At 42.7% G+C, this 15769-nt stretch overlaps 1 protein-coding gene across 1 annotated transcript in view; it reads left to right on the top strand.

The window, feature by feature from the left end:
• Positions 1 to 15217, top strand: part of smarcd3a (SWI/SNF related BAF chromatin remodeling complex subunit D3a) — a gene marked incomplete at its 5' end in the record, with an annotated part of 35961 nt that extends 20744 nt beyond the window's left edge. The window contains 12 exons of the mRNA XM_083683138.1: positions 389 to 594; positions 6689 to 6731; positions 7371 to 7493; positions 8101 to 8223; positions 9488 to 9583; positions 10170 to 10271; positions 10425 to 10586; positions 10718 to 10815; positions 11989 to 12124; positions 12629 to 12751; positions 13272 to 13373; positions 15122 to 15217. Coding sequence (XP_083539264.1) covers positions 389 to 594; positions 6689 to 6731; positions 7371 to 7493; positions 8101 to 8223; positions 9488 to 9583; positions 10170 to 10271; positions 10425 to 10586; positions 10718 to 10815; positions 11989 to 12124; positions 12629 to 12751; positions 13272 to 13373; positions 15122 to 15175 — 1368 coding nt within the window. The 3' untranslated portion in view covers positions 15176 to 15217. The remainder of the gene's footprint in view (positions 1 to 388; positions 595 to 6688; positions 6732 to 7370; positions 7494 to 8100; positions 8224 to 9487; positions 9584 to 10169; positions 10272 to 10424; positions 10587 to 10717; positions 10816 to 11988; positions 12125 to 12628; positions 12752 to 13271; positions 13374 to 15121) is intronic.
• Between the last annotated feature and the right edge of the window lie 552 nt (positions 15218 to 15769).

The raw sequence follows: 15769 nt of genomic DNA, 5'->3' as shown, positions 1-15769 counted from the left end.
AGAGGTGCAGTGAGTTTTTCAGGGACGAGTCAGGTTCTGACTGTCTGAAAGTTTGACAGGGTTCTTTTGAGAGTGATTCACTTGAAGGAATTCTTATCCTGTATGAACTAAGACACAGATATGAACATAGCAACCATACCACCGCACGCAAAAACAGTCTGAAATGTGGATTCATGGTACATATATTTGTGTGTGTGTGTGTGTGTGTGTGTGTGTGTGTGTGTTTAATGTATTACATTTCTTCCTCAGTTTTATATGCAAGGGGTGCATCTCAATATATTGAAGTGACTTCCTCTCCTCATCCTCTTTTCAATATTCATCCACGTTGTTTCTCCATCTTGCATCTGACCAAGACCCTCCTGTTGTTATATCTCTTTCCCCCTCTCAGCGCCCAGGAATCCCATCAGGGGCAAGGATGCCTCACCAAGGGGCTCCTATGGGCCCCCCCGGACCCCCCTACAGTGGGACCCCCTCGGTCCGGCCCGGTATGCCCACTCCTTCCATGGACTCCAGTAGAAAACGCCCCCCCACCTCCCAGCAGGTTCAACAGCAGCAGCAGCAGCAGCCACAATCCGTTCAGAACCGACCCAGAAAGTAAGTCTCTAAGATCCAGTGCAGGGGTTCTGTGTGTGTGTGTGTGTGTGTGTGTGTGTGTGTGTGTGTGTGTGTGTGTGTGTGTGTGTGTGTGTGTGTGTGTGTGTGTGTGTATGTGTGTGTGTCTGTGTGTGTCTCTGTGTGTCTCTGTGTGTCTGTGTCTGTGTTAACACTTAATTCATTAATTTGCTGGTTTATGATAAATCTGGTGTCTGCAGTGTTTCATGAAGCATTTACGGTGATGCTCTCAATTTCCCCTCCCCTTACCGTCACAAATCACATTCTAGCACTTCCAGCAACAAATTCCCTTTTACCCCTCTCCATAATACTGGATAAGAATGACCCTATGGCATGTTTTCCTCCAGGAACATGGCGAATGTAATTTTGAAAGTTACTGACTGAAGCCTGATTCCATATCAACCCTTAGACCATTCCCCTTATTCACTTGTGTAGATCTGTGAGGGTTAGACAGTTGTGTAGATCTGTGAGGGTTAGACAGGTGTGTAGATCTGTGAGGGTTAGACAGGTGTGTAGATGTGTGAGGGTTAGACAGGTGTGTAGATGTGTGAGGGTTAGACAGGTGTAAGCAATATGTTAATTAGCTCCATTTTACTTTGGTCAGGTGAAATTTTGGCCATCTGTATTATTCCAATTCAAACCTCTCAGATGTACACAGGTGAAAAGGGGGAATGGTCTAAGGGTTGATTTGTATTGTGCAATGTATTTGATAGATGATAGATGACATCCAACTATTGGCGTCTCTTATGCATGTCATTCCCTGCGAAGCATGCTTGGTATTTTTAACGTTTTAGTGGATGATGTATTTAAGAAAGCCCTTCAGGGTTTGTTGGATTCTAATTCATTCACTGTAGACATTCAGGCCCCATATCTGCCAATTCCACATGGTTGGTAAGAAAATGAAAATTAATTGAAAGCTATTTTTGTGTGGTTATGAAGTTCAGCCTTCCATATTGTTTTGTTTTTACCTTGGAAGTAAGTTAGTAACCTGGGAAGAAAAGAGCACCATACCACATTAGCTTGTTATAAAACTCAAAAGAAGGCACCGATTGTTTTGTTCAACTAAAGCGCTGGCCTTGTAGCTTTTCTCAGAAAGAAAACTGCTTTCCCTTGACTATCTTGACAATTCCCAATTTCCAGACTCCGGACAACCCTCAATTCAGATTTGTTTTCATACATACAGTGCCCGCCGTAAGTAATGGGACAGTGAAGCATTTGTCTTCTTTTGGCACTACACTCTAAACATTTGAAAACAAACATTTACTATGAGGTTAAAGTATAGATTCTCAGCTTTTATGTAATGGTATTTGTATACATATTGGTTTCACCATTTGGAAATGACAACACCTTTTATACCTAGTCCCCCTATTTCAGGGCACGAAAAGTAATGGGACAAATTCATATAATGTCCAAATTAAGTTTATGTTTAGTATTTGGCCAACAATCCTTTGTGTGCAATAACTGCCTAAAGTCTGCGACCCATTGACCCACCAGACTCGTGCTCATTTGTGAGAGATAGAAGCCGTGTTAACATACAGTCTTTCTTTATTTTAATTTGATGTTTACATACAAAACTCTCTCTACCTCCCTACCTGTCTGTTTGTTGTGTGTGATTCTGTATGTGATTCTACTGTGTGATACAAACACACACAAACATGCAAGTGAGTGAGAGAGAGAGAGAGAGAGAGAGAGAGAGAGAGGTAGAAGATAAATAGAGAGAGAGAGCTACCCTCTACACTACGCTAGCTTCCCCCTTGTATCCCTTCCAACCTCTGTATCTCTTCCCCCTCTGGCAGAGAGACAGGGTAGGCAAATGTAACAAGGTCACTGTCTGACCACCACTGGAGCATTCAGTTCATTCTCAGTTAGAGATGATCTGTTTCAAGGATAAATCTCCAAATCCAAGTTATGTTGTGAATTTAAAGGTTACATAGCTGGTTATATAGGATAAGCATACATTACCAAGCATAAATATACAAAGCATATATTACAGTGTCCTCCATAAGTATTGGAAAGAGGAAGCATCTTGTTTTGTTTGTTTTGTTTTGTCTTTTTGCCTAAAATCTTATCAGGAAATGAAATGCATGTTCAATTGGATGTAAATCTGAAGATTGACTTGGCCAGCCAAGAACTGAAAAACTCCCTAGTTGTTATGGCAGTATGTTTGGGGTCATTCTATTACTGTATGATGAAACACCATCCGATGAATTTGTCTGCTCAAGTGCATTTGTTTGCACTCGAGCAGACAGGATGTTTCTGTACACTTCAGAATACATTCTGCTGCTGTCAGCCGTTACATCAGCAATTAAGACTATATACATGCCCAAACAGTAGCACCCCGTTCACCATGTTTCACAGATGAGGTGGTATGCTGTAAATCTTCGTACATGATGGTATTCTGCACTCTGGTACATGATAGTATTCATCATGTCTGTCCACAATACCTTTTTCCAGACCTCTGTAGGCTTTTTAGATACTTTTTTTCAGCAAACTGTACCATCCATTTTGAGGATAACTAGTGGTTTGCAGCTTGCAGTGAAGCTTCTGTAGATCGAGTGCTAATGTATTCTGCGGATGGTTATCTCTGACACATTCACGCCTACCTCCTGGAGAGTGTTCCTGATCTGTGGGACAGTTGTTGTTGTTTTTTTCTTAATTATGGTGAGCATTCTTTGGTCATAGAAGTCTTCATTGGCCTACCAGCTCATTTGTGATTGCTGTGCTCAGCAGTGCTTTTTTCCTTTTTAAGGATGGTCCAAACCGTTGATTTTGGCAAGCCTAATGTTTTGGCTATGTTTATAGTCACTTTTTCCTGATTTATCAGCCTAATAATGGCTTCTTTGACTTTCATTGAAACCTTTTTGGTCCTCATGTTGACAGACACCAATAGCAAACTTGTAGAATAGGGCTCCGGGAAGCTGAGAGGAAATGGAGAAAAACCGCCCTGCTGATGACCTAAAACTCTCTCCTCCTCAGCTACACCTCATCTGCATCAGCTGCTAAAGCTTCTTACTACCATTCCAAAATGTAATCCTCTGCCTCTGACCCAAGGAAACTGTTCTCCACATTTTCCTCACTTCTCAACCCTCCTCCCCCTCCTCCCTCCTCCCTGTCTGCGGATGACTTTGTCACCTAATTTGAAAAGAAGGGTGATGACATTAGCAGCTCTTTCTCTCTACCTCTCGCCAACACTGCTACCTCTCCTCTCAAACCCACTGCACTACACTCGGTCTCTGGTTTATTATCTTTTTCCCCCCTCTCCCCTGATGATATTCTAAAACTGGTCACATCCAAGCGGGCAACCACCTGCCACTTCGATCCTATCCCCTCCCCCTTTCTTCAATCCATCTCCAAAGTCCTCCTTCCGTTCCTTACCACCATAATCAATTCCTCTCTATCCACAGGATCTGTCCCAGCTGCCGTTAAGACAGTCAGAGTCAAGCCTCTTCTCAAGAAACCAACTCGTCTGCTCTCCATAACTACAGACCGGTATCCCTTCTCTCCTTCTTATCTAAAACCCTTGAACGTGCTGTCTCAAACCAACTGTCTCACTACCTCCTTCAGAACAGCCTCCTTGACCCTCTCCAATCTGGCTTTAAGGCTGGGCGCTGAGACTGCCTCCTTGCTATCACGGAGGCCCTCCACTCTGCTCGAGCTTCCTCCCTCTCCTCTGTTCTCATTCTTCTGGGACTGTCTGCTGCATTCGCCACAGTAAACCACCCGATCCTTCTCTCCACCCTCTCAGAACTGGGCATCTCTGGCTCTGCACTCTCCTGGTTTGTGTCCTACCTGGCCGATCGCTCTTACCAGGTCAGGATCGCTGTCCTCTCCACGAGCCCTAACCACTGGGGTCCCCCAGGGCTCTGTCCTAGGGCCCTTACTGTTCTCCTTCTATACCAAATCTCTTGGCTCTGTAATTTTCTCTCATGGTTTCTCCTACCACTGCTACCCAGATGACATTCAACTCTTTCTCCCTTTTCCCGCTTCTGACTCACAGATGGCAACACATGTCTCTGCGTGTCTTGCAGACTTTTCTGCTTGGATGTCAGCCCACCACCTCAAGCTCAACCTTAACAAGACTGAGCTGCTCTTCCTCCCGGGGAAAGCCTGCCCTCTCCAAGACTTCTCCATCACAGTAGAGATCTCTACTGTGACCTCCTCCCAGACAGCCAAGAACCTTAGGGTGATCCATGACAACCACTTATCCTGTGTGGCGAACATCACAGCGACAGCACGCTACTGTAGATTCCTCTACAACATCAGAAGGATACGTCCATTCCTCACCAGAGAAGCAGCACAACATTTGGTCCAGACACTTGTGATCTCTTGCCTTGACTACTGCAACGCACTCTTGGCCGGGCTCCCTGCCTCCGCCATCAGGCCTCTGTAGCTCATCCAGAATTCTGCCGCCCATCTGGTGTTCAGTTTCCCCACATTCTCCCATGTCACCCTCCTCCTTCGCACCCTTCACTGGCTCCCGGTAGCAGCTTGCATCAGATTCAAGACCCTGGTGCTCGCCTACCGGGCAGCAAGCAATGGTCAGTCCCCAAACCCCTGCCTGATCACCCCGCTCTTCCACCTTGGCTGGCCGCCTAGCACCGCTGCCTCTACATGGATGCAGCAGCTGCGCTACTCAGTCACAGCTTTTCACTGTCCTGGCGCCCCGCTAGTGGAACGAGCTTCCCACTACTGTCATGACTGCAGAGTCACTACCTATCTTCCACCATAGATTGAAGACCCATCTCTTCAGGCTACATCTTAACTGTCCCTCCTAAAGACCTCTTCATCCCCACTACTCCCCTGTGCAATTTTCTCTCCTGTAAATAAATAAAATAAAATAAATAAATAAATAAAATATATATATTTCTTCCTTCTTCTACCATTGTGACTGCCAATAGCCCCTGGTCCTAGCATCTTATGACGATAGATGGATAGATGATTCACTTTCTTAGACAAATGTATTTGTTGTAATTCTCTTTGGATAAAGGCGTCTGCTAAATGTAAATGTAGCAGATTTCAAAGACCTAGAATCAGGTCTCTTATGCCTGCAAAAATTATGTGATGGAACACACCTTACTTACCAGAAACACCCGTCAAGCCAATTGTCCCATTACTTTTGGTGCCCTGAAATAGGCGGACTACGTATACAAAGTGTTGTCATTTCTAAATGTTGAAACCAATATATACACAAATACCCTAAAATAATATAATAATATGAGCTGAGAATCTCAAATGTAACATTTCTAATACAAACTAGTATAGAGTATAGAGCCAAAAGAAGACAAAATGCTTCACTGTTCCATTAGTTATGCAGGGCACTGTATGTACTAGACATTTGGTCAAAACTAATTTTGGTCCAGCCTAATACCACTTTTACAATTTCCTCTCTTTTGGGTCTCCCCAGAGCTGTGTGGCTTGACGTGGAAACAGAGGACCATGGGAAAGTTTATTGTAGGGGGCAGAGAGGCAGCCATTTCCTGCTCCAGCTGGATCATGCTTTATTGATTCAGTCTCACACACGCGCACATGCACACACACACCACATACGCACACACACACACACAACTGTAATGTTTGATTGGCTTGCTGCAAATGGTTGAATGGGTCTACATTTGGTTTGAATTGATGGATGACAAGCTACGGTTCAACTACTATGTAGTAATATCTCAGTATATTCTTTTGAGGTGCTGCCAGAACAATGTATAAGGAGAGAATGGCACACACACACACACACACACACACACACATACACACACTCCCTCTCACAGGCACATGTATACAACCTTTAGTTACACATGTACACATAGACACACAAACATATTTGCCAGTACGAAAATCCATCCAAATTGAAAGATCAGGCAGAAGTGAGAATAAATTGGCTTTGCTAAAGTCCTTTCTGGTGGCACTGCTCTACGCACACACACACACACACACACACACACACACAGCTGTGGAACAACAGTCTGGACAGGGTCCAGTCACTCAGCAGATGGCCAATCACCATAGTAACATGTTTTTGGGATTTTCATTCTTTCTCCCCATCTTTCTCTCTCTCTCTTTCTACCCCCTCCCTTAGTGTCAAGAGACGGAAAATGGCCGACAAGATTCTCCCTCAGAGGGTAAGCCCAATTTCACAGAAATTGCTGCTATTTCTCATCCTGTTTGTTTGTGTGTTAGTTTTGTTTTCTAGCCAAGGAAACGGTGCTGTTTTCAGTTGAAAGGAACTGCAGGGGTAATTTGGGTGGGGTAATCTGAAGAAGAAGGGGACGATGGAGGGGGCACGTTCTAAAGCATGCAGGTTAGAAAACACAAGGGAAGGGAGGGTGGGGAAAGTATTTTGGCATACTGCAGGAGAGAAAAGGTGTGCCGCTGGTATGGTTTAAAAATCATTAAAGATGGCGATCACCCAAGGTGGGGACAAATTCCTTGGGTTCGGAGATGCTATGGGCAGTTTGGTTTGGTTTAGGCGTAGCCTCTGAGGCTACAAAATGACAGAAACAGGGGAAACTGTGTGCAGAATTTGGGGAAACAGATTACGGGTGCTGCTTTTATAATAACCTTCATGAATAAGCCATCATGAATGTTTATACGTGTTTAGAAATGCTCAATATAATGTTCTGTATCTTTGTATCTCTCTATGTATCTTTGTTCTGTTAATCCTATAAATGCTTGATATTTATGTTTATAAATGCTGATGATGCTTTATATATAGTTTATTCATGCCAAATGTGTTTATGAATGCCCCTCACCCCCTTCAGATCCGTGAGCTGGTCCCAGAGTCGCAGGCCTACATGGACCTGCTGGCTTTTGAACGTAAACTGGACCAAACCATCATGAGGAAGAGGGTGGACATCCAGGAAGCACTGAAAAGACCAATGAAGGTACATTGAATAGCTCATTCCTTTGTCACCATATCTGATGAATGGTGACTGTTTGGGCTGTATTATAATGGCTTTATGACAGGTCTTGACAGAGAGTGACATGTCAATGTGAGAACACATTCTCCTGACTGACAGGAAATTACATAATCTCTCTCTATTTTCAATGGAGGGATCAAGCTAGTGATTAAGCAGATAGATAGCTATCTGATGCCCTTGGTGTTGCCATTTTAATTGTTTCAGGTTGATGGAGGGCTGTGAAAGGAGAAAGACTCTTATTATACTCTCAAAGGAGAAATTCTATTGATGTTTAGTAAATGTATAACTAGCCTCACATACTATATTTCTTATTCTTGACTAATTGATATGTCCTCTTAGATGGGTCTCTTAGGGGGAATAGAGAAAGGTTTGTTAATGATTTGTTAAGTGGACCTGTAATACATGTGCCTATAAGGGTTTATAAGTAGGTAATTAGCAGACCTTAAGTAAATTAAGTGTTACTGCTGATCCAGTATACAGTATCAGTTCTTAGGAGTAGAAAGTGACCTCAGTGGCAGATATACAGTATGTCATTACCCCAAACCTTGAAGTGTTTTGTCTGTGTCCACAGCAAAAGAGGAAGTTGAGGTTGTACATTTCCAACACCTTCAATCCCGCCAAGCCGGATGCGGATGACTCTGATGACAGCATTGCATCATGGGAGCTGAGAGTAGAGGGCAAGCTACTTGATGACGTGAGTAATAAGTCTGTGCTCAAAATGTACTGGGAGCTTATGTGTATTATGCATTCTAAGACTTCCTATAATCAAGAATTCATTCTGTCTTAGTTATCATCTCATCGTTAACCTTGTCCCCGAGCTATTGCACACAGTGCATATAAGCCTGGAATAACAATGACTGAAAACTGGCCTTGGTGGTAGTGAATTCACTGAGTAAAGTATTTGTCATTATTGGATTTTAGCTAATCAAACGACTGCGAGGCGTGGCTCCTGGAGACTGTTCCTGATCTGTGGGACAGTTGTTTTGGGGTTTTTCTTAATTATGGTGTGCATTCTTCGGTCATCCACTGTGGAAGTCTGCCTTGGCCTACCAGCCTGTTTGCGATTGCTGAGGTCACCAGTTTTTTTTAGGATGTTCCAAATGATGAGCCTAAGTGATGAGCCACCAAATGATGAGCCACCAATAGCAGACTCCAAAGGCAACGCCTAGGATCAATACCTGACAGCTCTCTTATGCCTCCACAAATGATGTGACGGGACACACCTGACTTACCAGAAACACCTGTCATGCCAATTGTCCCATTACTTGGTGCCCTGAAATAGGGGGACAATTTATAAAAAGTGTCATTTCTCAATGGTGGAACTGTGAGGAATCCTCCTCTCTCCTGCAGCTTCCTCCACTGGCCACCAGTGGCCGCCAGAGTCTCCTCACTGTGTCCATTGATTTACCTTATTTAGTTTATTGGCTACACCTGTGTCTTGTTATCCAACAAGCATATAAACCTGGCTCATTTGATGCTCTGTATTCTATCCTGAGCTATCACTGTATGATGTACCTGGTCTACCTGTGTTCTTCAGTAAACTACCTACATTTTGGAAATATTGCAAACCTGTGTTATTGCGGCACTTGGGTCTACACCTCTTAACCCTGTTACAGAAACCAATATGTATATGTAAAAAAAAAGTTATGTCATTTGAAACTGAAATGGTTGACGTTTGCTGAGGGCCAGCATGGCTGAAACGGCATTAGTTTTAAGATCATTTTCAGATAACGTTTATTCAATCTACCAAGCTAGAGTTGAGCCTATCCTTCTCCGTATTCTCATCTTGTTTGGCTGTATCTCAACTCATGGCTGGTGAAAGCACTGTTTACCTCCATGAGACTTCAAAAGGGCTACATACATTGTACCTATCATTTCCACATAGGTATTTGACCCAGGTCTGTAATTGTATATAAAGCAGATGTACTGTTACATGAAGGTCTCTTCTAACATTTCAGCCTGGGAAATTGAAGAGGAAATTCTCCTCATTCTTCAAGAGTCTGGTGATCGAGTTGGATAAGGACCTCTATGGACCTGACAACCACCTGGTGGAGGTGAGGAATCCCAAGCACACACACTTTCACTCTCACTCTCTCATAGACACATACTCAATCTCTCTCTCTCACACACACATACACACACACACACACACACACCGTCATTATTGGGTATTGTGTGTAGATTGATAAGGAAAAAAATGATTGAATCCATTTTAGAATAAGACTGTAACATAACAAAATGTGGAAGAAGTGAAAGGGTCTGAATACTTTCTGAATGCACTGAGCCAGAAAGCGTTATTCAACTCCATATTCAACTCCATAATATAAATGGCTCAGTTCAGTTAGCACAGTACCTCTTTTTCTAATGGTCAAGTAGTCACAGAATTGTTTTGGGTCATGTAAAAAACCTACCTCTACTGTACTTGCAGATTTCAGACACACTTCGCACATGAAGATGCTTGACGTTTTAATATAATATCCACATAACACCTGTGTAACTTGTAACTTGTTACTGAATGGACTATCCTGGTTAAATTGAAATGAACATATGATACGATAAGATATTGCATTTAAACGGACATGCCTAGCTTCGCCAATTAGCTGACCATTAGCTGACAATGGCTTTCTGTACCGTTGACAGTGGCACCGGACGTCTACCACCCAGGAGACAGATGGGTTCCAGGTGAAGAGGCCAGGGGACGTGAGTGTGCGTTGCACTCTGCTACTGATGCTGGACTACCAGGTGAGAGAAGCCTGGACGACAGACCATTATAAGGAAATCCGCAAAAATATCCATGAAATGTTGTATTTTCTTGAAATTCAGTGTTCTTTTGGACGAAGGATGCATGTCTGCTCTAAAGGCCTACGGCTCTCTCTGCTCTCTTCTGCTCCTCAGCCCCCCCAGTTCAAGTTGGATCCACGACTAGCACGTCTGTTGGGCATCCACACTCAGACCCGCTCCTGTATCATCCAGGCCCTGTGGCAGTACGTCAAAACCAACAAGCTACAGGACTCCCATGACAAGGAGTACATCAATTGTGACAAGTACTTCCAGCAGGTATTCTACAGTATACTGTACACTCTCTTCTGTAGCACCCTGAGAGTGAGTGAGTGTGCGCGCACACGCGCGTGTGTGTGTGTGTCTGTGTGTGCGTGCGTGTCTTACATTCCATGTTCTCTCCATCTCAGATCTTTGATTGCCCTCGACTAAAGTTCTCTGAGATTCCCCTGCGCCTGACCAATCTGCTGCTTCCTCCTGACCCCATTGTCATCAACCACGTCATCAGGTAAACCTGCCTCTCCACTCTCTTATTTACATGTTGATGGATCTTAATCTTAATGAGTGGAAAAAAAGATAATCTCAGTGAATAACATCACACCACCGATGATCAGCCGGACTCTACCTTTGATATTTTGCCTGGTTAACAGCTCTTCATAATACATTTTGCATTGCACTTATCATTACACCCAGAATTCAGCAAAGCTCTTAACAATGTACACTATCATTGAATTTAGAAATGAAGGTGATTTAACACAACTGTAGGTATCCTAGCACTCTTGACTATGGTGTGCAACACTCTTAGAGTACAGTATGAATAAATGAACCCTGAATACTGTGTAACAGTACAGTGTAGTGTCCATAATGTGATCATCATGATTGTGGACTTATTTGGTATTATAATGAATATGATATGGTAGACTTAGTGGGGTCATTTTATTATGAGCTCATGCAAAAGGAAACTTTGGCTACGATACTGGCTTGTGATGGTGATAATGGGATACAGTATACTAGGGTATTTTGAAATACCACCGGTATGATTTTCAATACCGTAAGAACTCAATTTCTTTGTAGTTTGTTACTAAATGTTCATATGTTGGGGACTACTGTTCATACTGTAGTAAACATCTATTGGTGATGCTTTCAAAACGACTGGTTATCAGGGCATGGAACAACATCACCACAAGGTTATTCTGATGTTCTTCTGAGAGAGCTGAGATCATAGTATAAGGTATTTCTGGCAACCATAGGAAAACACTGGGCTAGATAGTCATTTTGTTATTCAATCAGTTCAAATCAATGTTGAGGCAAGTTTATTTTCCATTACTAGCTACGGTGGCCACAGAGGTGTTGAAATGAAGGGAAAGTAATGGCCAATGCCAACCATTACAATGACTCATTTGACTCGGGGCGGCAGGTAGCCTGGAGGTTAGAGAGGCCGGCCAGCAATCGGAATTACCAGAATTACATTCCAACAATTGATGAGAATTGATTGCATGGCAAATAAACAGTCTTTCTTTCTTTCTTTCTTTCTTTCTTTCATTTGACCTGAGCACTACGAGAACAGAGGAAAATAGACCTGTGAAGCAACAGTTAGATTTAAAAATGACTGATACCAAACTCATATGTGATGTGATGGATATAGTATATTTTTGCGTCTACTGTATGTGTTTCTCATCAGCATGGACCCCAACGACCAGAAGAAGACGGCCTGCTATGACATCGATGTGGAGGTAGAGGACCCCTTAAAGAGCCAGATGAATGGCTTCCTGCTTTCCACAGCCAGTCAGCAGGAGATTGCGTCGCTTGACAACAAGGTCAGCCAATCAGAGGGACCTATTAATTTACAGTACCAGTCAAAAGTTTGGACACACCTTCTCATTCAATGGTTTTTCTTTATTTTTATTATTTTCTACATTGTAGATTAATATTGAAGACATCACAACTATGAAGGAACACATATGGAATTATGTAGTAAACAAAAAAGTGTTAAACAAACCAGAATATGTTTTATATTTTAGATTCTTCAAAGTAGCCACCTTTTGCTTTGATGACAGCTTTGCACACTCTTGGCAAGTTTGTGTCCAAACCTTTGACTGGTACTGTATGTTGAGTGGAAGAGAAATGCTGTGGGCTGTGGTTCTCCATTAAATACCCATTGAAAGTGCTTTGTAGTGGAGTTGGAGTAGGCTTAATCTATGTCGGGGAAACTGCCCCTGAGTGAACATTTACCTTCTTTCTTTAGCCTAGCTCCTTTACCACCTCTGCATGAGTATGACTCTTTGAGTGTGGCTTTTATTTTATCTGTGCATCCCCCTCAGATCCATGAAACCATTGAGTCCATCAACCAGCTAAAGATCCAGAGAGACTTCATGCTGAGCTTCTCCAAAGATCCCAAGGGCTACATCCAGGGCTGGATCCGCTCCCAGAACAGAGACCTAAAGGTGAGGGCATCCATCTGCTCAGGGGTTTTGTTGTGCAATTGTATTGAATATCAGGAACCATGCTATGGTGACCCATGCTATGCCGACCACACCAAACTATCAGAAAATGGCTAAGAACGTATATATATGAAATCACTATCTGATTTGATCTGTGGAATTCGGGCGTGACTTTGGCTAAACAAATGAAAGGACTGAAAAGCTCAACTCCTTCCAACTTTTTTTGTCCGTAAAAAACTGCCAAAACGTATGAAGCGGACAGACCCTTGTCACCTCCGTTGTCGGTCAACGTATGACTCCCATAGAGAAACCATTGGCTCAATCCGTAATTAAAAGATACATGCATAGTTTGGTGTCGCTGGGGCCTTAGGGTTCTTGTTTAACTTTTGAAGAGCAATAAAGATATAAAGTGTTTTATGAGGACTACAAAGAGTTTGAGGGCAAGACTGAGCCAAAAGAATGAAATGTTAAACTAAACTAATCTCACACTCATCCCTACTGTTACTGTGGTCACTGATTACAGTTGATGACAGATGTGGTCGGGAACCCTGAGGAGGAGAGGAGAGCGGAATTCTATCAAGAACCCTGGTCTCTAGAGGCCGTTAGCCGTTACTTCTACTGCAAGGTGAGCTCATGAATAAACACAGTGCAAAAAGAGATCATGAATTTGAAAGAACACTGTCAGTTGAGGTTGTGAACTGTAAATACAGTTCAAAGTAAGGCCATCTTATAATGACTAGTGAAGCCGTCCCACGGACAGTCAAAAATCGATCTGGTTGTTTTAACCCAATGTTGTCAGGCTACCGTAGCCAATATTTTATAGCCTACAGTAGGGCCATTTTTTACAAAGGCACTGTCACAAAGTGGGAAAGCAGACAGTGGCAGTGGTTATGAACAACTCTCCCAAGATGTCATGTCATTCTAAAAAAGCTTACAAAAGTGTATTTCCGAAGCCCGCTATCAGGTATTTTCCTCCTGTCCCGTCCAGTCCATCCCATCATGCATTTGTAGCCCTCAGTGTTTTTTTTTTGTTTTTTTTACAGTTTATATAGCCTATTATTATTTGAAAGCAGTCTAAGGACAGTATTATTTAAAAGCAATCAATGTCTACTTTTGTGAACCGAAGTAGCCTGTGGGCTCTGAAATTAGGAGCATTAAAAAGATCATCCTGGACCTGGATCATCCTCATCCAGTCTCGCATCGCAAGTCAAAATCTAAACAGTGCTCCACACAAATCAAATAATCACTCATGTAGTCTACAAATATGAGGTTTTATATGCGAACCTGTGTAATGTAATGTGGGTTAATACCTGTTTGTTGCGTGCACAATGATCTAATTTCATAGCTCACCAGCTACTTACGGTTTACAAAAGTAGACATTGATTGCTTTCAAATAGTACGGTACTGTCCTTGGGCTGCTTTGAAATAATAGTTATACTGTTAAGGAAGCACTAGGCCTATGAGGGCAACAAATACTCGGAAAACTATTTTTTTAAGCCTGCAGACGAGTCTAAAGGACAGACGGGATGGATGGGACAGGAGGGAAATTACTGTAAGCCAGGGCCTAGGAAACACTTTGTTGTAGAAGGACATGACATCCTGGGAGGGTTTTTTAATTACCACTGCCACTGTCTGCTGTAGGATGGGCTGCCACTAGTGAACTATAAACATAGTTCAAAATAAGGTAATAAGCTATAAACACAGTGCACTGTGAGGTCATGAACTCTGTAGAGGTCATAAGTGAGGTCATAAACTACACAGGTGCTAGGTGAGGTAATAAACAGTCAACTCAATACGCTATGAATGTCCATACGTCACAAACTGTAGAATGTAAACAGAACTAGAGACACGTTGGAAGGTGAGGTGATAAATGAGGTAGGCACACTGCAAGTTATTTTTTTCTTTTAATACACTGCAAGGTGAGGCTGTGAAAAACACTGGAAGGTGAAGTCATAACAAAGCAATAGTGCTCCAGAGGGAATGCACTTTTAAACTTTTATCAGATTGAGTGGCTGCCTGGTCTATCCCTTTCATTAACACTGTTAACCCACAAGTGAGTTCATCAACACAGAGGTGAAGTTATACTGTTAAAACACAAGGTGAGGATAAAATATGACACAATATCATACATGCTCAACATTGTGACATCATTAACACTGTGAACACAATGCAAGGCCGGGTCATAAACACTAGTACACGATGCAAAATGAGGTCATGAACTATAAACACAGAACAAAATGGTCATAAACATTGATAGAAACACCACAGTGTCATGATGTGATTTTGTCGGGAATTCATATTTTCCCCTGCTTTGACTGTCAGAAAGATTGTCTCTCTTTCCCAGGACTCATAAACTGTCTTTCTCTCAAACAGATTCAACAGTGCAGACAAGAGCTGGAACAAGCCCTGGCTGTGCGTAACACCTAAATATGTCCCTAGGGGAGCAGTGACGCGAGACATTTTTACCCATCATGAACCTTTCCCACTTCACATACGGTACACCATTTCAGAATGTCCTCTGGTCGTTTCCTGGTCTTGATAACCAATCACATGAGCTTTTGTATATTCCTAGTCACATCCCAGCCTTGGAAGACAATATTCTCAAGTTCTTAAACCCCATCTTCAGTGAACTGGACTTTCAAGCAATACAAGAGGTGTTTCTCATTGGCATTACTCTGAGGACTATGGAAAAAAACAACTAATGCCAGTAAGTGTACATTTGAATGTACACTAACCGAACACTTTATTAGGAACACTTGTACACCTTCTCATGGTGGAGGTGGTGGAATGGTGTGGGGAATGTTTTCTTGGCACACTTTGGGCCCGTTAATACCAATCAATCATTGCTTGAATGCCACTGCCTATTTGAGTGTTGTTGCTGACCATCCCTTCATGGCCACAATTTACCCATCTTCTAATGGCTACTTCCAGCATTATAATGGACCATGTAACAAAGCAAAAGTTGTCTCAAACTGGTTTCATGTACATGACAAATGAGTTCAGTGTTCTTCAGTGGCCTTC

This window comes from Argentina silus (assembly GCF_951799395.1).
Source record: "Argentina silus genome assembly, chromosome: 1".
In the NCBI taxonomy this organism is placed as follows: domain Eukaryota; kingdom Metazoa; phylum Chordata; class Actinopteri; order Argentiniformes; family Argentinidae; genus Argentina; species Argentina silus.
Note: the sequence above shows the minus strand (reverse complement) of the source record. Positions and strands in the feature narration are given on the sequence as shown.